At 34.8% G+C, this 23,715-nt stretch overlaps 1 protein-coding gene across 1 annotated transcript in view; it reads right to left on the minus strand.

Moving 5' to 3' along the window:
* COL21A1 (collagen type XXI alpha 1 chain) overlaps positions 1–23,715 on the minus strand; it is a 183,440-nt gene that overhangs the window by 131,357 nt on the left and 28,368 nt on the right. Inside the window, 1 exon segment of the mRNA XM_036870157.1 lies at positions 2,443–2,568. Within this exon segment, the coding sequence (XP_036726052.1) occupies positions 2,443–2,530 (88 nt within the window). The 5' untranslated portion in view covers positions 2,531–2,568.

Consider the following 23,715-nt stretch of genomic DNA (forward strand, 5'->3'; position numbering starts at 1 on the left):
CTATTTAAATCATATGTATATTAGCAAAAGGGTGGTGACATATACTAAAATATGGTAATTCATCTCAGGTTTGGGTATAATATCCCCTTTCACCTGGTTTCTTTCCCTTTTCACCTCTATTTCTGTCTTGGTTACATGCAGAAATGCTACTCTGCAAGGACTATTAACTCCCTGACTTCATGTAATAAGATTCAGAGCCCACATCTATTGTCTTGTATTTTAACTATCAGAGTTTGTGGCTTGAGTGTGCCTGGCACTTGGATGCACCTGGTCTTCCTTCAAGGTAGGGTAGATTGTTGCTAGGTTACTGGATATTTTTCTTGAGTGGTCATTAGCTTACAATGGTCTCCCAAACTCCCTTAAAATTCCCTTTCTGTCTTTAATCCCCTAGTGGGATTTCTAAACTGACTATTTAATTATCCTACTCTATCTCTATCAGTTTGAAGTGGCCAACAGGAAGGAACAGCTGTACTTGCTGCCTTCTTCTCTAACTTCTGCACTCAAAGCAGCCAAAATACTACATGGGACAAGGATCCCATGTCCTTGGACATGATGAGTTAGAAGAGGATGAGGTGAGTCAAGGTAATGAGATAATAAATTTTACATCCTGTGGTTTTACCCAGGTTAATGGTCTCCCTTAAGTAGTGTTTGGATGCCCAATTTAAAGTTATAATAAGGATGGTTTATTTTCTGTATATATTGCAAATAAGATATTATAATTGCAAAGATCGGTATCGGAGAAAAAAATGTTTGGTGACAATTAGTATTTTTGCAACTCCTTGGAGTAAGTCAATCAATCAACCAACCTCTCCCTCTCTTCACCTCCCTCACTTCCTCCTTTCCTCTCCTTCCTTTCCATTCTTTTCCTTATCTTTGTCCATTTACATATTTGGGAGGATGACAAAGCTCCCATGAAGAGGCCTCAATTTCACCATTATCTCAACTCACTTATCACAGTAACTAGCAGAAGTAAACACTATTGTCAGGTGAACACGTATCACAGTCAAGAAGTTCCCCCCCTCCCAAAAAAAAAAAATTGCCAAAACATGGGTTTGTCTCACAAATATAACTGTGATTATAACACCATCTTAAGATGCTATAGGTCAGATGGTGTCTCAGTGCAGGGGGTGTGAGGGACACTATTCCAACAACCTCTGTCATGGTGACCACTGCCAGACATCGGGGTAGGGAAGGCAGAAATGGGATTCTGCCCAAAGGCATATTTTCTAACCCAAGGGAATGAAGTTTTCCTGTTATTTTTGGAAGCTGAACAGGGATGACAGGGTTATGCTTTTATTGGGGTTTTGTGGGAGAGACAAAAGGACAGGAAGGTTGTATTTGCAGGACTCTTCGAGGTTGCCCTTCCTCGATGCTATGAGGCTCACTATTGCCTGGACCTGCGAGTGTTTGTGTATCACTCGATCCGTGGTTACAAATTCTTACAGGGTTATTCTTGGCCCTTTCTACCCCTTTCCAGAGCCATGGGGCATATATTTCATAACTGCAAGGTTAGCCAAGAGCATGCACACAAAAGCAAGTACTGCCATTTATAAACCCCAGACAAAATACCACTCCAAGAAACCTCCTCCTCAGAGAGGTGAATCACCAGTGTCATAGAAAAGGAATGCACTGAGGATGAAAAGAAGTGTTCAAATACTAGTTACAGCTCCAACCAGATGTATGACACTATGCAAGGCCCATACATTTTATGCTTCTCTTTTCCCACTCAAAAAACAAAGAGTATCTACCCCATAAAGTGCTTGGGTGGATTAAACTATAAAAGGGTTATGCAAACATTAAATATTATTTTTTTAAAAAATTTTAAGCCAAATTGAATCAAATTGTCAAATCATCTGATTTAACTGTTAGAGAAACCATAATTCATTTATAGTTAGGGGGTTTATGTTTATGAGTTTTAAAATATGCATATAAGCACACTTTTAAAAAGAAGTAGGCTGTCTTTTTAAAAGTGTCTTTTTAAAAGTAGGATGGTCTACTTCTCTCATGCAAGCTTTCCTACAGGCAATCAGAATAACAGTCACCACTTACTGAATGTCACCATGCTAAGTCATTTATATGCATTATCTTATTATCTCTATGAGATAAACTCACAGGATGGTCCTGATAGCCATCCTGTGAAGGAGGTACTTTATCTCCATATTATGAAGCTTATATAAATGGCTGAACATGGACTCAATACCAGAGTGTTTATTCCAAAGCCTGGGTCAATAAAATGCACTATTACCATAGAATTTTCTCAAAATGACTTCTGATAGATTTTCCTCCCAGTTAATGTGTAACATAGCAATTCATTTATTTTAGGGAATCACAGCATCAAAGACAATTAAGAATAAGATCCTTAAAGCCATTGCTAGAGCTCCTCTAATTTGATTTCCACAATCAATGTGTTGATAACAAAAAGACAATGCTGATAGTTCTTACTTGATCTTATTTCCCCATCTTCAGCTAATACAGAATTCTGAAGAAGCAGGACCAAAATTATCCAAAGAAATGTAATATGGTGAGCCATGTTTCTGTTTTTGTTCCAATGTTTTGGTTTTAGGATTCCTAAAAAGAAAGAGAAAAAAAAAGAAAGTTAAATATATTAGAAAAATAAGACAAATACCTAACAATCATAAGTTTGAATTGTTAAATTGCAACACCCAGTCAAAGCACAGTTAATTTTTGCTAACCTTAAAATTAACTTATGTGCCCAAAATAGCCACATTTCAAATATATAATACAAGACAACAATGAATGGGAGCTGAGGATGAATGTGACAAGTTTTTAATTCATAATCATCTTGGAAAAGCAAAAACTTTCCTAAAACTTTAAGCTTTGCTCAAAATATTTACTAGAATCCACCTTTTAGCATAGCCTGCAGAGCCCTATCACATTCTTTTTATTATCTCAGTGGTAGCACATACCCTTCTTTTAAATGTGTATTTGCATTTAAGAAACACTCAAAGGGTATCTGGTAAAAAATATCTATAGGATAAAGCTGAATAATAGGATTTAATTTTTTAATGGGCTATATTTATAAACATTAGGATCTATTTTATTTAATTCATCAACACTCGGTTATGAGACTAATATGTTTTCTAAGTTAGTCCAAGGACTTCACTCCTGGTTAGAATGTGGAACATTGCCAAAGACTGTCACTCTCAACAATGAGAACATGTCAGGTAAACTATAAAACTATAGGCTTTTAAGACCCAGCAGAAAAGACAGGGTTTAAAGAAACCTAAAAGAGCTAAATTCCAAAAGTTATTAATACTTTATAGGACAGAAAAGATTCAAGGCTGCTTTTGTCCCTACTAGAAAGGGAACCCTGCTCAGGAGGAGGAAGAATTTGCTACAGTACAGAAGCAACCAGTCAAAGCTGGAGTGACATATTAGAATCCCAAGGAGTCCCAGCCACAGAGCAAGGGTGCCCCTAGCCGGCAATTCTTCCCCAGGAGTCTTAACTGGATACACGGAATAGACAGGTAACACAGAGAATATTGAAAGCAGTATAAAACAGTCTAGAGAGATCCTCTCCTTCCCTCTCCCTGTTCAAGTCCCCAGGGAATTCCTCAAATACAAATCCTTGTCTTGCTGAAGGTTAGGGGAGAAGCCACAGAACCGAGAAAAGTCCCTCCAAGGTGCTCCAGTCCTTCACTACAGTGGACAGACATATCTCAAAAAGCAGAAAGGACAAGAGAGAAAAATAGAACTCAAATACAAAAAGCTGGAAACCATACTGACAAGCTGAGAGAAATCTCCCAAGGGTCTCCCAAAATATGAGAAGATACAAAGTTTTATGTCTGATCAGGAGAAAAACACTCAATATAAGCAGATCCAGAGATTATCTAAATGTCAGAAGTATCAAGCAGTGTTTATAAAAAGGCTATGATGAACATGTTAAAGGCTCTAATGAATAAGATGGACAACAATTGCAAAAATATGTGAAATTTCAAAAGAGGGATGGAAACTATTAAAAAAAGATACAAGTGAAATGCTTGCAATGAAAATATATATCAAAAAAGAAATCATGCAGTGAGCATGCATACATCAGAGGGAAAGATCAGTAAACTTGAAGATAAGTCAATAGAAAGTATCCAAAATGAAACCCAAAGTCAGGGGAAGAGGGTTGAGAAATAAAAGGAACAGAGCATCTGAAATCTGTGGGACAGTATCAAATGGTCTTGATTTAGCTTCTCGATGGAAAGGAGAAAGTGAATGAAGAAATATTTTTAAATATAATGGCCAAGAATTTTTCAAATTGACAACAGCTACCAACAACCAGATCAAACACACCCTAAGCAAAATACAAAGTAAGTCATACTTAGGTACATCATACTCAGTTGAAAGTCAAAATAAAAGAGTAAATTCTTGAAACAAACCACAGAAAAAAAGACACATGACATACGGAGGAACAACAATAAGAATTTTAGATGGAAATTTCATGGTAATAAAATGGGCAATGGATCAGAAAGATATAAAAAGCCTAAATATGTAGATATCTAATAATAAAGCTTCAGAATTCCTGAAGAAAAAATGGAAAAAAAAGCTAAACAAAAGAAATAGACAAATTCAAATCATAATGTGAGATTTTAAGCATCCACTTTTCAATGATTTTTGAAGTAGATTAAAAAAATTTAGTAACAGTACAGAGTTTTGAAAAACTTTATCAACCAACTTCACCTAGTTGACATTCATAGAATGCTCCACCTAACAACAGCAGACTATACATTCTTTTGTAATGCATATGAAAGTCATCAAAATAGACCATGTGCTGTAGAAAAAACAAGACTCAAATTCCAAAGAAATGAAATCATGCAAATTATGTTCTTTGACCTAAATGGTATTAATTAAAAAAGGAAGAAAGTCCCAAAATACTTGGAATTAACCAATATACTTCTAAATAATCCATGGTTTTAAAAAATATCAGAGGGGAAATTTTAAAATATTTCAACTGATCAATAATTGTTTAAAAAAATCAAAATTTTATGATACAGCTAAAGCACTACTAAGAGAGAAGGTTTGGCTTTAAAAGCATATACTAGAAAAGAAGAAAAATGAAAAATCAATATCTAAGCTTCCACCTTAAGAAAATAGAGAAAGAACAACAAATTAAAACTAAAGAGTAAAAAGAAAAAGAAGAAGAAAAAAAGAAAGAAAATTATAATCAATGAGATAGAAAATTGAAAAACAATAAAATTAAAGAGTTAATTCTTTGAACAAATAAATATGCTTATAAATCCTAGCAAGAATAATCAAGAAATAAGACAGAAAATATAAATTACCTAAGTCAATATCGAAACAGGAGATGCCACTACAGAGCCTACAGACCTTAAAAGGATAATAAGTAGACAGATGAAATGGACAAAGTCTTAAGATACACTATTTATTAAAACTGGTCTAAACTGAAATTATTAAAGAAATAGAATTTTTAACCAAAAATTTTCCCACAAAGAAAATTCCAGTGCCAGATAGTTTCACCAGTAATTTCTACAAACATTTAAGGAAAAAAATAATAATCAAACATTTTTATGAAATAACATTAAATGAAAATAGAAGAGGGAACTCTTCTCAACTTTTACTATGAGGCCAAAATAAAATGCTATGAAAAATCTACAGCTTAGATCACACTGAGTGGTAAAAGACTGAATGTTTTTTCCCCCAAATCAGTAAAAAGTTAAGGATATATTCTCACATCACTTCTATTCAAAAACGTACAGGAAGTCCTAGCCAGTGCCATATTCAAAATAAGAAATAAAGACTATAAAGGAGGAAATAAAACTGTAATTATTTACAGACAACATGATTATCTACATAGAAATTTGAAATCTACCAAAACACTATTAGAACTAATAAGTGAATTTAGCAAGGTCACAGGACACAAGGTTAATAGTTTTTTTTTTTAAGTGTTTCTATATAATAGCAACAAAATGGTGGGGGGGGATATAATATATTCAATAGTATCAAAGCATCATAAACTTAGAAATAAAGTGAATGAAAAATGTGAAAGACCTCTACACTAAAATATATAATACATTGTTGAGAGAAATTAAAGAAAGCAAACAAGTGGAGAAATCTATATTCATGGATTAAAAGACTCAATATTGGTTCCATCTTTATTCTCAAATTTATCTAAGGATTCAACACAATCCCAATCAAAATCCCAGCAGATTTCTAAAAGAAACTGACAAACTCATTCTAAAATTCTTATAAAATACAAATTATTTTGAATTACAAGAACAATCTTCAATGAAGAAGAACAATCTGAATAAAAAACAATCATGATTGAGAAGAACTAAGTGAGAGACTTTATACTATCTGATTTTGACTTACAGTCATCTAGCTACAGGAATCAAGAAAGTGTGTCTTGGTGTAGGGATAAATATACTAAATGGAACACAATAAGAGTTCAGAAATAGACCCACACTTACATGGTCAGTTGATTTGCAATAAAAGTGTCAAGGTAATTGAATAGGAAAGGAAATTCAATAAATGGTGCTGGATCAATGGAATAAACAATAAAATGAACCTTGACCCCATCTCATTCCATATGCAAAAATTAGATGAAGCATATATCTAAGTGTAAAAGCTAAAACTATAAGGCTTCTAGAAGAAAACGTGGGACTATTTTCACAACCTTGGGATTAGGCAAAATTTCTTAGGACACAAAAACCACTATCAATTTTAAAAATAGATACACATTAGATTTCACCAAAATTAAAAGATACCATTAACAAGTCAATATTCAGAATAAAATACTTACAAAAAATGACTCTCATAAAGATAATATATTTTTTAATACTCCTACAAATCAACAATAAAAAAGAAAACAATCCAATTTTTTAAATGAGTAAAAGTCTTCAACAGACTTTTTAAATTATTACTTAAGAAAATACAGAAATGGCCAATAAGCATATTAAATGGTTCTCATCATTTGTCATCAGAGAAGTGTGTGCTAAAACCACAATAAGATATCATTTCACACCTACTAAAATGGCTAAAATTAAAAGACTGACAGTATCAAATGTTTATGAGGCTATGTGGAGAAATTGGAACTCATATATTTTTGGTAAGAGTGAAAAATGATGTAACCCCTTCAGAGAAGTGTTAGGTTCAGTTTCTTACAAAATTAAACTATGACCAGCAACCCTTCTGCTAAGTATATAACCTAGAGAAATGAAAACATGTGCCAACAAAGAGACTTTAGCAGTGTTTATAGTAGTTTTATTCATAATAATTCCAAACTAAAAATAACTCAAATGCTATCCACAGAAAAATATTGGATAAACAAGTTGTGTGGTTATATTCACATAATGGAAGAGAGCAACAAAAAAATAATAAACTTTCTTTATACCCAACAACATGAATAACTTAAAATACATTCTATTTAATGAAAGGAGCCAAACACAAAAGAATACACAGAGCATGATTTCAGGTATACAGAGTCCCAAGATAGAAAACTAATCTGCAGTGTTAGAAATCAGGAAACATTTGCCTTTGATGGGAGAAGTCAACTGGAATGTGGCACAAATAAACTTACTGGGTGTTAGAAATAGTCTACATTTGCAGTGATGATATTTGTGTGCATAAATTTGTCTAAGGCCATTAGGCTGAAGGCTTAAAAACTATATAAATTGTTGTATATAATTTATAGCTCAGTGAAAAACAGTGAGTCCAAAATCATCACTGCCAGTTTTTAAATTAGGCTGGCCCTCTGGACAAAGAGCTATAAAGGTCAAAATATGTCAGTGAGAAGCATTTTTGGTGAGTCACCACCAGGATGTACTGTTTTATGGCAACAATGTGTACTAATAAATACTGACTAATTTCCTCCCCAAAAGCCTCAAAATTAAGTTATTCTGCTCCTCTACCAAAAATATCCTCATTATTTCTATGTAGTATCTAATTCCTTCAGAATCCTCGGGCTAAAGTGAATTGTTTACTTGTATTATATTCTAGATTGACAATCATTAAAGTAGACCATACGAAAAGGGCATTAAATAAATACTGCCACCATGTTACCTCACCATTGAAACATAACTCATATATTTCATAAATATATTGTACGGCTATTTAATTGTACATATGCTTATGCACGATGCATATAAACTGAGGCATATCAAGTTTTACCATTTACTTTAATCACCTGGGGAGCTTGTTAAACATATGGATGCCTTAGCCCTACCCATTAGCTTCAGATTGCAGGGCAAGGAAAGGGCCAAACATTTAAAATAAAATAAAGTAAAAAGGCTCCCATAGGCTAATGTCCACCAAAGTTCTAGAAATTCTGGTATAAGGCAATGCAGAAATGATAAGAAAAGAAAAAAAAAAAACTCCTATTCCTCCAGTAGAGAAGTAAGTTAGCAACCCCAAAGAGGAAAGCATAACCCAGAGAATCTCTACAATCAAAATTTTCTAAAGATTGGCTACTCAGAGAGTAGTCAGGCAACCTTAGCATCCCCAATTTTCAAATGTTAATATGCATACAAATCTGTTAGAAATTCATTAAAATGCACATTCTGATTCAGTAGGTTTGGTTTACCACCTAAGATCGTTCATTTGAATGAAGGCCTCTAAGGAATATAGGAACATATGCCATCTTTCAACATAGAAAATTCTGTTTTGGAAAAATTTAACTTTTTAATGCTAAATAAAGAGCTCTTTGTGGATAATGAAGAAGGAAATTACTTTTAACAAAATGTAGGAATGTAGGAATTTAAACTGAGCTCACCTGCTAATGTGGAATATATACTAGGCTAACTATCCATCCACCAGGCAATCCAGGTTATAGATTTAACACTGCCCCCAATCCACTATAATTTCATATCTTTCTTATAGTGTTCAAAAAAAAAGGAGATGAAACTGGTGATCTGTAATCTTCCTTTTAACTACAGAGACAATAATCCATATTCTACAGCCTCATAGGATTATTGTGATAAGGAAAATTTACAATGTACAGTGTGTGAGACAACACTATGTCATTTAGTCTCGGCAAGTGTTTGAGGAAAATAAGGCTGACTTAGAGAACACGGCTTGCCTCTAAGAAACAGGCTCACAACTTACACTCAGGTTCTCTCACTCCAGAATTCTTTCCACTCTATTCATTCAATGACAAATATTTATCAAGTACCTATTATGTGACAGATACTCTTTTAGGTGCTGGGAATTCAGAAGTGACCCAGATAAGCTAGATAAGGAATCTGCTTTCATGGAGTTTATGTGCCAGATTTTAAATATATGATTGAGTGAGATCATTTCAGATAGTGGTGGGTGCTATAAAGTAATGAAAACAATAATGTAAACTTGGGCCAGGAGCAGAGGAAGAGCTGCTTTCAATTTGGAGTTCAGAGAAGGCATCTGAAAGGATGACCTGTGAGCTGACACTTGAAGGAATGTGAAGGAGCCATCCTTGCCAGGAACTGGGAACCAAACTTTCTTCTGTGGATGGAGCAAGTTTGCTTGTTCTAGGAACAGAAGGAAGGTCAGTGAAGGAGTGAGGGAGGAAGAGGAGGAAGGGCAGGAGCTACACGGAGGTAGCAGGACCCCACGAGGTATGTTACATTTTGAACTGTTTCCCTTAAATGCAAAGTGAATCCATGGAGGGTGTGAAGCATATGTGCACCATGATGAGGTTTTCACATTGAGCAGAGCATCCCACTTTCAAAATCAAAGAGCTCTCTAAAATTTAAGAATTAGTGGATTCTCAGAGAAACGAGATCAATTGATAATTATCCTCTTTTAATTTTCTTCTCTCTTCCATTTCCTAAATTTATCTGTCATATCATATTCCACTGCCACTGTCACTAATATTTTATTAAAATCAAAATAAATACTTGTAAGTCAGTTTCTGAGAACAGTGGGTACAAATGAAAGCAACTTCCTTGTCTCCTTGCAATGAATGCATCTTTCATTGGGTCCACTGGCTGGAAAGGCATGGGAATTCGCATGAGGAGCCACCAGGAATGCATAAAAGCTTTGCAAACAAGGGACTGTCAGGAAAAATGCCATCTCAAAATGTGGTTGCTGAGCTTGGTTGTAAAACCTTCAAATAAATTTGAAGACTAAAAATAGTCCCCTCTTGAGACACTAATACTCATGCTTCTTTATATGCTCTGTCTTTGAACTAAACTGTAAAATAGGAAAAGGTGGGGAAACTGAAATTCTGGTCCTCACATTTTTACACACACACACACATGCACACACACACACACACCTATTGTGTTCTATATTTTTAACATTAAGGTGGTAGGAGGAAGCATCAATTGGGACAGGTAGAATTGAGAAAGGCAAAATGCTGGCAAACCAGTGAAAGAATTAAGAATGGGTTCATGTACATATGTATGTATGTAAAGTTTGGTTCGTTTGAGTGATCATTGAAACAACAGAACTAAACGTAATTTTTGGAATTTCATAGGTCAAAATATGCCCCTCAAAATATGTAATTAATCAATGTCACCTTTATTGTGTTAACAGTTCATGGTCAACTAAACAACTGACATTTGTTATCATACTTCTCTAAACAAAAATCTAATATGGTAGCCAGACAGGTAATTATAAATCCCCATTTTATAGACAGGAGGCTAAGGGATTCCAAGAAGCTATTATTTTACATTTTGCAGAGTTTGCTTTCACACTGCAGAGTGGATGACTGCTTTCTTGATCCATTTATAGAGTATATCACATAGCATCCATTAAAGCTGCACAAGAAAAAGTGAATGGCAGTAACTTGGTGGAGTTATTGTAGTTTGGTGGAGAGGTTTAAACTCCCATCTCTTCTTTAGAAGCCATAGCAGCTTCTAAATATTCAAGCAATGAAAGAATATACATGTCTGTGTAATCATTCGAAATGAGACCAGTAAAAAATAGCCAAGGAACATGGAGTACAGTGTACTTTATTTGCCTATGCCAGCAAATCCACTAAAATCAGGCCATTGGATTCTGTTAGTAATTTTATGCTGTGTTTATAAATATAGCTCTTTTTCCTATCCCTAAATTCCTTTTATATTAACATATATTAACCTAATTTTTATTATCTTTTTTTCTTAACTCAGCTCTAATTTTTACAATAAAGTATCAGGAAAGCAAAGACATCATTCAGAAAGGGAAAGCTAATAATATTTTGATCTTGGAACTCAGGTCAAATTGTTCTCCAACTTCCTAATCTTCCAATTCTTCTATGATACACAAAAAAGAATGCTGGATAACAAGTCATGCAATGTGAGTTCCGGTCCTAGCTGTGCCTTGTTTACCTGCTTAGAAAATAAAATGTAAGCATTTACAAAGCTAAATAGCAATACAGGATAATAAATGGAAAATAAATGGATAGATAAAAGAGGAGCTGGGGTGAAAGAAAATGGGTGGAAATAAGCAATTAATGTTCAAGTGATATGAAGAAAATAAGCAACTCTAGCACCCAATTATGATTTCTAAATACCATTTCCCATCAAAAGAAATGAGGCTGTTTAGGGAGAATAGCAGATTCAGATCCGGGGGACATAAGACATGAGACAGAGAAATCTTGTCATTCTAAAAACAAGGAATGTCTCAAAAGCGACTGGGATTAGATCAAAAGGACCCAAGAGCTAAGTTGAGGGGCTCCCATGAGCTAAAGAGAAAACTGTCTGATCATTAGAAATAATAGTTACTACAATAGACTGATTTACAACAATTTACTAAACCTATAAGTTCATGATGATAAATACAAAAAACAAAAAACAAACATTGGTCACCTTTGGAGGTTGCTAGGGTACAAATAAAGAAAAAGAATCAAGCATTTGTCCTACTTTTCCTACATGGATAATACTTCAGGGTAATAAAACAGTTAATGATAAATGCCAGAAGAATATAATTAGAATTAGAAAATCATATTTTGCAACCACTAATGAAATATGGATGTAGGCAAGGATCACCAGTGTGCCGATATGACTGGGTGAAAGGTTAGAGAGGAAATCAGGACAGATGCATTACTTGACTACACCTGAACCCACTCACCTTCCTTAGCATCATTAAAGTAGAATAAGACATATGTTCCTCCAGACATGACCTAATAAGAGCACATGTCTATCTGTGAATAATTTTTGGTCAATAAAAAGTAACACCTGAATCTACTCAATTCTCTGTATCCGCCCAGTTATAAGAAATTCAGGCATCTATTAAATGACACCAAGAGGATGAAATCAGCGAAAGTGAAAACTTGTGCAGTTAATATATAAGTGGCAAGAAAATAAAAGTAAGGGGACTTAAATTAAATGCAGTTGTGGACTCTGTTGGAATCCTGATTTAAACAACAAACTGTACATATTTTTGAGACAGAGAAAATTGAACATGGACTGGGTATTAGATGATATGCACCATTTTTAAAAATTCATTGGGTGTGATAGTAGCATGGTAGTTTTTTTGCTTTAGCTTCTTAGGTGTTTGAAGAAAAAAAGATATAATAAAAGTATCAATATAAACCACCCAGTGGGGAAAATATTTGTAACAGATATAATCAACACAAAATTGTATCCAGAACACAAATTGTCTATTCTAAATGTTTTCTAAGATGAATAGTAAACCCAATTTGTTTTGTCTTATTCTTACTTTAAATCTTTTTAATGGCCAGAGTTTACTAAAAAATATGCCATGAAATTCCTAGGTGAGGCTAATAGCAGCACTGTACTAACAGAGCATGTGTGATAGTAATGTAAACACCAGCCATGGCAGGGAAGAAAGCAATATATTGAAGTATTTACCTCCATTCAAAAAAAAAAAAAAACCCTCATCTAGTTTGCAGTGTTTCTACTCTAAACTAATTAACCAAATTGGGGGTAAGGATTGGGAGGGCTGTAGCTTAAATGTATATGTGATATGCATAGTAATTAGTGTAATTATCCTCCCTTTTTTAAAACAAATGTTATTTCAGTGGGTCATTCTCTGAAAATTCAAATTTATTTTTCTTCATTAAGTTGCCCCCCCCCTCACAGTTACTAGTTTCAAATTAAACTAATTTAAAGCTGCCTAATTAATGAAATACCTCTATACTTTTATCAAAACTCAATGACTGTTTATGCCCACATCAGCAATTCTAAGCATGATGCTATATGAGTAGTTATTTTACTGATTTTTCTAACCAAGTTTGATGAGTTTCAAAGATTGTGAAATGGTCAAGTGAACACTGGAGAAAAGGACGGCACCAATTCAAATTTCCTGGAGAGTTTAAGAGACTTGGTTTAACCTGAATAATTTACTCCTAAATCATTCTTAATTCTAAAAGAATTAGTGCTAAGCATTTCATTAACATTCCTTATTCTCAAACTGTAGTTATGATACATTAGAAGGTTTCCTAGAAATGCTTTATAGTAACTTGGGGCCTCATATAATTGATATGTACTGTGTATTTAGGTTCATTTTTAAAGGTTTAGATCATTATTCTTCTATTTTGAATTATCATGGCTCTATGACTGCTATTGAGAGTTAACCACTGATATATTATTTAATATTAATTGCTAGTCAGAAACAGAGCCTCTTACAAAATAGTAAGATTTCTATAATGAATATGAAGCACTTAAGTGATTTTATACTATAGTTTTGCTACAAATACAATAACTGATCCTACTCTGAGGTATTCTAGGTTTACAAAAGAAATTCTAGTTTTGTTAGACAAATAACACGTTGATAAAGACAGCAGTTAATTAGAATATGATTATAATTACCTCTCTGAACTTACAATTTTTCCCTTTCAAGAAAAACAACTAATCACGGAAAATAAAAATGCGTGACACTTAGCATGGAACCCAAGAGAAGACACAGGGAAAAACTAAAATTTAAAGTCATTGACAAAGAAACAAAATATCACCAAGGAAGAGGCACACACACAAAAAAAATAGGCAAAGGATAAACACAAATCATCATTGTCATCTAATTTAATACAGTACTTAAAGTTCTTAGTGATCTCTAAGAATATGTTGTATAAAGATGTTATACGCATGGTTTCCATAGTTAGATATTTCTACAGTAGCTTATCGAAGCATGAGAAAACAAAGGATATATACTCAAACATTATTAGAATTATCTTTATCCATTAATGATGTATACCTATCTGCTACAAATCAATGAGTGAAAGCATTATGTGGCTTAAAAATATTAGACTGGGTGTTGGAAGATGATATTTAGCCTGATTCTGCCATCATAAGAATTTAAGCAAGAGAGAAAGAAAAAAATCAGCTGGAACTGCTCCCTGGGACTTGGTTTCTTTTCTATAAAAAGAAAAGGATTGACCAGTCTGAAATTCTATGAATCTGTGATAATCAGCAAAATCAATTTACATGTATTCTTTTGTGTTTTTTATTTATTTATTTGTTTGCTTATTTATTTATTTATATTTTGGCTGCACTGGGTCTTAGTTGCAGTATGCGAGATCTTCGTTGTGGCATGCAAGATCTTTAAGTTGCAGCATGCAGACTCCTTAGTTGCAGCATGCGGTTAAACAAAAGTATAATTATACCATTGCATTGCTGCTTTACAAAAAAACAAATCATAGACATTTAAGAAACAAGTATCAGAGCCAAGATACTATATTCCAGTGCATAAAATACAAATATGCAGTGTTGATTAGATACAGTTTAAAGTTCACCATGTAGTAAATAGTGCTTTCATTTACAATTATTCATGATTACTCTCATCCACCTCATCGTTCCTTGTCTGATCTCCTCCCAACCAGTAACATCTCCAACTTCACTAATGGTTTTCTGTGTAGAAGAATCATCTCTACAACTAGTACGTGTACTTAATGCAGGGCTGGTATTCAAACCCTGGTCCACCAATCACTAGCTTGGGCATGTTCTCAAACCCTGTTTAGTCAGTTTCTTCATCTGAAACAAGAAACACCCCTTCTAGGACTATTGTAAAGATTACATGAGATAGTAAAACTCTCACTCATGTGAGGTTAAATTGCAAGTCACAAGCACTTTACATTTCACTCTTTACCCTCCCTAGATTCCTAATTACAAACAAGAAATTATTTTACATATGTCTTTTGTATCCTGCAGAGCCCTCAACAGCACTAAGTTCTCGGAAGGCACTGAAATATTTGTAGCATCATTGACTCAATAAGAATTTATTGAGAATAAACTTGTGTCAGGCTTTGGGGTAGGCATGGGGAGAAAGTAAAAATGAAGAAGAATGTTACAGCTCTTTCACTGGAGATTTGTAAATCAGCTAGATACCACATAAGGATATTAGAAGTATGAAGTAATTCTCACATAACTTGGAGCAATTTTAACTAGAGGTTGACCAGAGTATTTAAAAATACAATACAAAAATAACAAAAATGCATATTCATACCTAAATAGGAAAGATTTGAGGTTATAGCCATTGTTTATAACCCTAGATGAAAGTCCCTGAGAGTTAAACTCTAATGAGCAAAAAGTAAATTTTTGTCTAATTGGAAACCTGTTTTCTTTTTCTTGGAGCGGGACTCACAGGAAAAACATTGCAGTGATTCAAGTTCCGTGATAAAGGAGAAAAAACAAAATGGGTTTTCATAGACGGGATGAAATCATGTTTCCATAGAAACCCTGAAATGGTTTGTTACAGCCCAACTTAAGTTGGCAATTTTGGCTAATTTCAACTATAAAAATAAATGTGGCAACTTAAAAAAATTTACCCCATCTTATCATGAATATCATTTTCAAATAATATTTAAATACATAGAAATCACCTCACTGGATTTAAGACATATTTTTAAATTTCTTTAATCATTACCAACTTCACCTGGCAAAGATATCATTTAAATTGGAAACAAATCCAATGAACTAAGTTGTGCCAGAATAAACAGAATCTAGAATATGGTTCTCCTCTGATTCTAATGTTAGAGCAAGAACAAGGACAAAGACTTCCTCTATTACAGACTAGCAGAGTCTGTGGGTTTAACAGCTTTCACTGAATCATGATAACCAAAATAGACTCACAATCCTATCCCAAACAGCAAGGCTACTTTTTTTCATGTAGATTATTTTGTTCAAATTAGAGATCCATTTGATCACGGGCATATTTGGCCACAAATAAGTCACCAAAATGTTTATGTTTTATAGTAATGATTTAAAAAATATTTTTGTCCTATTTTTTACTTTCATTAAAGGCTTTACTCTTATTTAAGGACTTCACTGTCATACAAGGATTGGCCCCAGCCTTTGAATTTGCTTCTTATGAATTTCTTTTGCATCACTCTAGCTTTCAGACACAAGTCAGAAGAGCCAAAGCCCAGGCAAATATGTACCCAAACAATCAACTCTGAATGTACACACTGCTATATATAAAATAGGTAACCAACAAGGACCTACTGTATAACACAGCGAACTCTGCTCAATACTCTGTAATAACCTAAATGGGAAAAGAATTTGAAAAAGAATAGATGCATGTATATGTATAACTGAACCACTTTGCTGCACATCTGAAATGAACACAACATTGCTAATCAACTATAAAAAATAAAGAAAGAGAAGAAAGAAAGAAAGAAAGAAAGAAAGAAAGAATAAGAAAGAAAGAAAGAAAGAGAAAGGGAAAGGAACCTGTCCAGTCACACAACCTAGCTCAGCTCTTCACTGCATCCAGTAACCAGCTCACAATCACACGTAACTAAAGTTGAGCCTTCTAGGTTTTATCCACCCAACAATTTCAAAGCTGGGAAACTAACAATTCTCAAAGGATCACTCTTCCCTTGACTGTCTTGCGTGCATGCTCCTTTCTCTCCTTCCCTTCATGGCCAAATGTCATGAGCAAGGTCTTCATCTGTTTTCCTCCATTTCCCGACCTCCTGCTAAAGCTTCACCCACTACAATCCAATGTCTGACTCCAGTGTGCTACTGCTACACTGCTCCTGTCAAGGGCACCAGTGATTTCCTAATTGCCAAAGTAAATCAACTCTCTCTGGCCATCTTTCTTAACCTCTCTGTGTTAGGCTTATACAGGTGTTTTTTTGGTTTTTTTTTTTTAACTTTCTCCCTAAGTCTTCCTGACATCATTCACCCTGGGAGTGACTTATTTCCAGACTCCTCTGAAAGTCCCTCCTACTATCCACTGTGTGTTTAGGTTCCTGGAGTTTAGCCAGAGTCTCTACATTTCTTATTCTGCAAACTCACTGGAGAAATGTATCCTCCCCTACAGCTCTAACATCCACTTTGATACCACTGGATCACAAATGTTTATCTCCAGAGCACACTTCACTCTTTCATTCAAGAGTCCATTTTTAAATAATTATATCCAAAAGTCTAGTGAACGTCAACTTTTATACAGCGACATGCATCTCAGTTTCAAAGTTTCAACAAATCTTGACGTGAGCTTAAAATCTATTCCTGAAAAATGGCTATTGTCTTTCTACTCTCTATTCAAGTAATGACTCCACTATTTACCCAGCTATCCTAAATCAGAACCACGAGTATCTTCCCAAAGCTATTTTCTGTCCATCCTCTCTCACAACAAACAAAAAAAACCTCAAGACTCTATCCTCTACATCCACTGTCACTGTTGTAGGCTTGGGGTTTATCATTTCATATCCACCACACTACTGAAATAGATGCAGAAGAAACATTTGGGAATTTCAATACATTCATTATATTGAAATATACAATACCCATTCCTTATTTTAAAATAAAAAGACAAGATTTTTTAATATGACAAAGCCAAAAACCATTAGGAACCATAATAATTAATGGTAAAATGTTAGAAGAATTCTCTTTGAATAAAGTCAGAAGTAATACAAGGAGGCCTGCAATCATCTCTGTTTAGCACTTAGACATTCTATCTAAGAAAATAAGATAAAAATAAGGTGTAAGGTTTGAGAAAGAAATAAAATTATCAACATTATTAGGGGAAATTACCTAAATTAAAAAATCTCATAAAAATAATTTAAAATAAGAACAGAGTTCAGCAAAGTTGTTGCATACAAAACTGAGCTTTTTAAAATCAAATACCATCCCTTATTCTAGCAGCAAGAAATTCAAAAATGTATTTGAAGACTTTATTCACAGTAGCAGTAAAAATAATGGCACATCTAGGTGAATACAACAAAATTATAATTGAAGGACAAAATGTTCTAAATATATGGAAAAATAAGTGCATTCATATGGCAAGACTTAATATAAAGGTGACAGATCTTCCCTCAAGTTAATCTATAAGTTCAATACAATTCTCAAGACTGTAATAGGGAAGAACGAATCTGACTCCACATTAGATCTGTTCTGTTGCTTGTGCTTAGTCATGCTAGCTCTGCACCTTTTGTAAAAGAATGTTGCCAATAGCCTGAAACATACAGGATAGCCTATTCTCAGGGCTCTGACCTTTAAGGGTCCATTCATACAGAGATAAAAAGTTGCAGAACAGAGAATAATATTTGTCTCGTTGGAGGTTTGCAGGAACATTGTGACCTGACTTACATGGACAGCTGCAAGAACAAAGGATTCCTACACCAGGAAGTTTGCAACGAACAACCACACCCCTCACTCACCTTGCCTTTAAAAATGCTTTGTTGAAACTCTTTGAGGAGTTTGGGGTTTTGGGGGCATGATCCACCTGTCTCCTTGCATGGCCCTACAGTAAACCTTTCTCTGCTCCAAACTCAGACATTTTGGCCTCACTGTGCACTGGGCACATGAACTTGCATTTGGTAACATGAGTTCCTAGAGGGCAAGGTTTAAAACCACTAATTCCCTAAACCACACTATGCTTTACATGTTAGAGGCCATCAGTTAATATTTTGATGGCTCATCCACCACTGGTATTGAGTTTTATTTGTTTTCAAAATGGTGATAGATCTATGCTAATCCATCTGCACCTTCTGAGATGATTTCTTTTGGGGTCACACATCCATGGAACGATTGGCTAGGACAGAGTGTACAGAATGCAGTTGTGGAGGGCTACAAAGTCAACTGGCACATGGGACATTTTCCCACACCAGTGGCCATGTTCCAACCAACCAACCTAGCCAGCCCAGATACCATCCAACTCCACAAAGAAGATCAACATTATTATTTTTGGATAAGAATTTATTTTTATAAAATTTATATTTTAGCTTTGAAATTGTAAACCAACTAGAGCCAAAAGGTAATAAACAAAATATAAAAACAGCAAAAAGATATCCATTCCCTATTCACATACACATAAACTTCCTTTTTGGCCCAGGATGACTTAAAACCCAATCCACACTAGGATGACTCAAAGAAATGCTGAGAATCCCATTCTCTCTCCTTCTACTCTGTGCTCTGTTATCCCAATAATTCCCATTGGAATACTCACAGAGCCTCTTGACTACAGTCAACCTCACACAGATGTGAGGGTGGACAGTTGGATGTAGCCAGTGCTGGGTCAGCATTATCACTGCCTCTGACTATAGGAAGATTCCAGTTCAAGTCCCATCCCTAACCACCTGCAGAGTCTTGAAGCTATGTTTTCTTGACATTGTCAAAACTTCTTAACACATGAGAGCTAAGCTGCATTCTTCCACATCTGTTTGCATTTGTAAACAAAAAATCTTTTAAAGTATGAGATCATTTGCCTCAACATTCTTCATATTTTTAGTTTTTATTTTTAAAAATTTTATTGAAGTATAGTTGATTTACAATGTTGTGTTAATTTCTGCTGTACAGCAAAGTGATTCAGTTATACATACATATATTCTTTTTCATATTCTTTTCCATTATGGTTTATCATAGGATATTGAATATAGTTCCCTGTGCTATAAGGTAGGACCTTGTTGTTTATTCATCCTATATATAATAGTTTGCATCTGCTAATCCCAAACTCCCAATCCATCCCTCCCCTACTCCCCCTCCCCTTGGAAACCACAAGTCTGTTCTCTGTTTCTGTGAGTCTGTTTCTGTTTCATATTATTTTTAAAATTGTAAGATAATTACAGTCATTTCTTTCCGAAAATTAAGAACATGAGAAAATAAATTTGTGTATTTAGAAGAAGAGCCCTAATTACATATTCCAAAGCAACTTACAAGTATTTCCTATATTAATCAAACATATCATATTCAGTGGTACACATATTCTTCAAATGTGTGAGTTCTTATAAAAATATGGCCAGTCCGTTTTTTAAGGTGTAGAGTTTGAGTGCCAATTATAAAATATATTAAGTTACAAAATAAGAAGAACTAGTGTTGGAGAATAGTCTCAAAAGTGATCGAAGTATGATGTTAGCTTTTTAATTAAAATGAGATTTCTATGAATGGACACTATATAAGTTTCACTGAATGCTCTATCTGGACTCCATTTGGTGGGGTCCCACGGCTGGGTCATCTGAAGACAAATTACTAGTGAAGTCCAGACTTTATCTCAGTTAACTTAATCACAAGGTTAGAATAGAAATCCAGTCCAACTGTGGGCACCACAGCAGTGAAAACCAAGGATTGACTTTTCTCAGGCACTCAGAAGAGTATGCATTAAATACATTGAATGAACAAGAAATTCCCTAGGAAGGGAAAAATAAAGGGAATGGCCCTTAAGAAAAATTAACCAAAGGACTGAAAGGTACTAGAAAGTCTTTCATACCCAATTTCATTGATTTAAGAAGTTGGAACTCAGTGAGGTTAAATATTCTAACTAATATTAAATGCAGTGACAGAGCCAACATCAGAAACTGTGTTCCCAAATAGGGTTCTCCCCCATCTACCATACTGCCCCCCTTAACTGGGAAAAGGTTCAATGTTCTTGTTCTAGAAGCAACCTGTAGGAGTCAGACTATGGTTTATACACCTGTAGTATCTCAAGATACCTCAAGAAAACTCCACCCATTCCTTAAGACTGAGCAGAAACATCACACTCTAGCCCAGGCTCTGCCAAGCATCAGATCCCTGATCCTCCTGGTCACAGGGCCCCTCTAAGAGCCAGAGGCCACAGGTGCATCCAGAGATAGGAGGCAATCCTAGTCCATGAGGACCAAAGGTGATAATCTTAGTTTCTCATATGGTGACATGCTATACAAAGTATTAAATATTCTGTATCCCCAAATGATAAGATACCCAGTCCTTGATCTGTACTATAAAACTATCTGAATACAATTTAGTACCTTTTTCTTTAAAGAAGAGTGCATTAAAAATATTTATAGAACACTAGCTTGGTACAAAATATTAGAAAGGTACCCAAACTTTTCTAAGGTACCATGCTTTCAAAGTACAGAGAAAACATACTTGATGAATATTCAGTAGTTTTATACGTCTAACTCTTCTCTAATATTGTTTCCAGGCATAAAAGTAAGAAAAAAAAAAAAGCAGTTTCTTTGTAAAAAAAAGAGACTATAAGTAAAACATCAGAATAACTTCATGAAAGTTGTTCACCGTATCATTATTTTTTTCTTAGTACCTTTCCCAACACCTCTTAAAATCAAAAGCTTTTCCTTAAATTAACTGTGCATTAAAATCACCATATGGGTTGTCATTGCTATAGATCTACAAGGTAACATCTCCCTCTTAGATGGAAATAGAATGCATCCCTCATCCATTTCAATCACAGAGAAAACACTGGATATATATAGTACTCTGTAGCTCCTATCACATATCACCATTTTAAAATCATTGTTTTGGGCTTCCCTGGTGGCACAGTGGTTAAGAATCTGCCTGCCAGGGCGGGGGACACAGGTTCAAGCCCTGGTCCAGGAAGCCTGCTGTGCACCACAACTACTGAGCCTGCGCTTTAGAGCCCGCAAGCCACAACTACTGAGCCCATGAGCCTAGAGCTCATGCTCCAACAAGAGAAACCACCGTAATGAGAAGCCCGCACACAGCAACGAGGAGTAGCCCCCACTCGCCGCAACTAAAGAAAGCCCGCGTGCAGCAACTGAGACCCAGAACAGCCAAGGATATTAATTAATTAATTAATTTTAAAAATAAATAAATAAAATAATTGTTTTTCCTTGTATGAAGTGAGGGTTGTTATATAGCTTCTTGAAATGTCTTTTAATTCTTGGAGTATTATGTCTCCTTTCTTTATGTTGCATATAGTATAAAATATTGAACACATCTGTTTGGGGCTTTTGAACTGGTATTTACTATTTCATACTTGTTTTTAAATCTTGGAATTGTATTATTTTCAGAAGTAACACTAAAGGGATTCTCCTTCTGTGCTGTCTTTATCTCAGGCATAAGTTTAGTATTTATATCTGTCCACATAAAGCGGGAAGAAAAAAATTAAATTGGTTTAGGTTTAAGTATGTATTTAAGTACTCCAAGTGACTGACTAAAATCAGTGATTAGGTTAATGGCAGGGTCATCAAACTGACACTTTACTCTTGGAGAAAAACCATTCTAGAGGAAGGAGGTTGTCCCCATTATAATTTTGCTTTGAAAAGTCAACTTACATGGGCAGAGTTTGCAAGCCAAAGTGGTGAAAGCTGTTACAAACTTAAATCATTTAAGATAAAGAAATCTGATTTGGTTTACAAAAATGTAACTAGCAAAATACATTTCAATACAACATCTATTGCTTTATTGAAGCATATCTATCCTTTGTTATATCATCAGGATAAATTCCATTTCATTACACAATTATGATACACAGTTAAGATTTGTCGAGCAGCTGACCTTTATTCCAATAAATATTTTGCTGATCTATCCACTGAATGGCACTTTATTATTCTTTTCTTGAGAAAACATTTATCGAGTACCTGATTTATTTAATACCTGACATTTACTGAAAGCCTGATAAGCACTAAGGTATTATGAAGATGCAGTAATCACATTTTAATCAAAGCACTTAACTGTGTAGAGGAAGTTATTATGAATACATCCTGTTTCTCCGATAAAATTAGGAGCTTTTAGGGTATGGGCTGATATGTATCATTTTTTTTTTGATTTTTAATAATACTACATAATACATAGTAAAGACTTAATTAATATTGTGTTTACTGTTAAAATATTTTTTAATTTATTCATTCAACAAACATTTATTGCCTGTCTGACTAATGATATAACACATGTACAGTGCATTACATGGCACCTGGCACACAGGGGAGTTCAATAAATGTCATGTTAGATGGTAAGATAAATAGCCAGCCATGACTTGTATCAATACTAGGCAAGGGGCACACAATAGATGTACAAAGAAATATGATGATGTAGAAGCACAGAAAACAGCCTGGGGGAATCCAAGCAAATAACTAACACTAGTTGGCAGAGGGAACTCAGGGAACATGTGTGCAAGGAATGAGAGTCATCATCTCAGTATCAAAATACAAAGCAAGTTTAATATCACTGAGTAATGCTGTAATAGGGAAGAACAAGTCTGACTCCATATTAGATCTGTTCTGCTGCTTGTGCTTAGTCATGCTGACTCTGCACCTTTTGTAAAAGACTGTTACCAATAGCCAATAGCCTGAAATATACAGGATAGCCTATTTTTAGCCTGACTTTTAAGGGTCCATTCATATAAAGGTAAAAAGTTGCAGAACAGAGAATAACTTTTGTCTGGTTGGAGGTTTGCAGGAACATTGTGACCTGACCTACATGGACAGCTGCAAGAACAAAGGATTCCTACACCAGGAAGGTTGCAACAACCAACCAGGCCTCTCCCTCACCTGGCCTTTAAAAGTGCTTTGCTGAAACCCTTCAGGGAGTTTGGGGCTTTGGGGAGTACGATCCACCTGTCTCCTTGCATGGCCCTGCAGTAAACCTTTCTCTGCTCCAAACTCCGACATTTCAATATTGTTAGGCCTCCCTGTGTGTCAGGCACACAAACTTG

The sequence above is a fragment of the Balaenoptera musculus genome, chromosome 11, assembly GCF_009873245.2.
Source record: "Balaenoptera musculus isolate JJ_BM4_2016_0621 chromosome 11, mBalMus1.pri.v3, whole genome shotgun sequence".
Classification (NCBI taxonomy): Eukaryota; Metazoa; Chordata; class Mammalia; order Artiodactyla; family Balaenopteridae; genus Balaenoptera; species Balaenoptera musculus.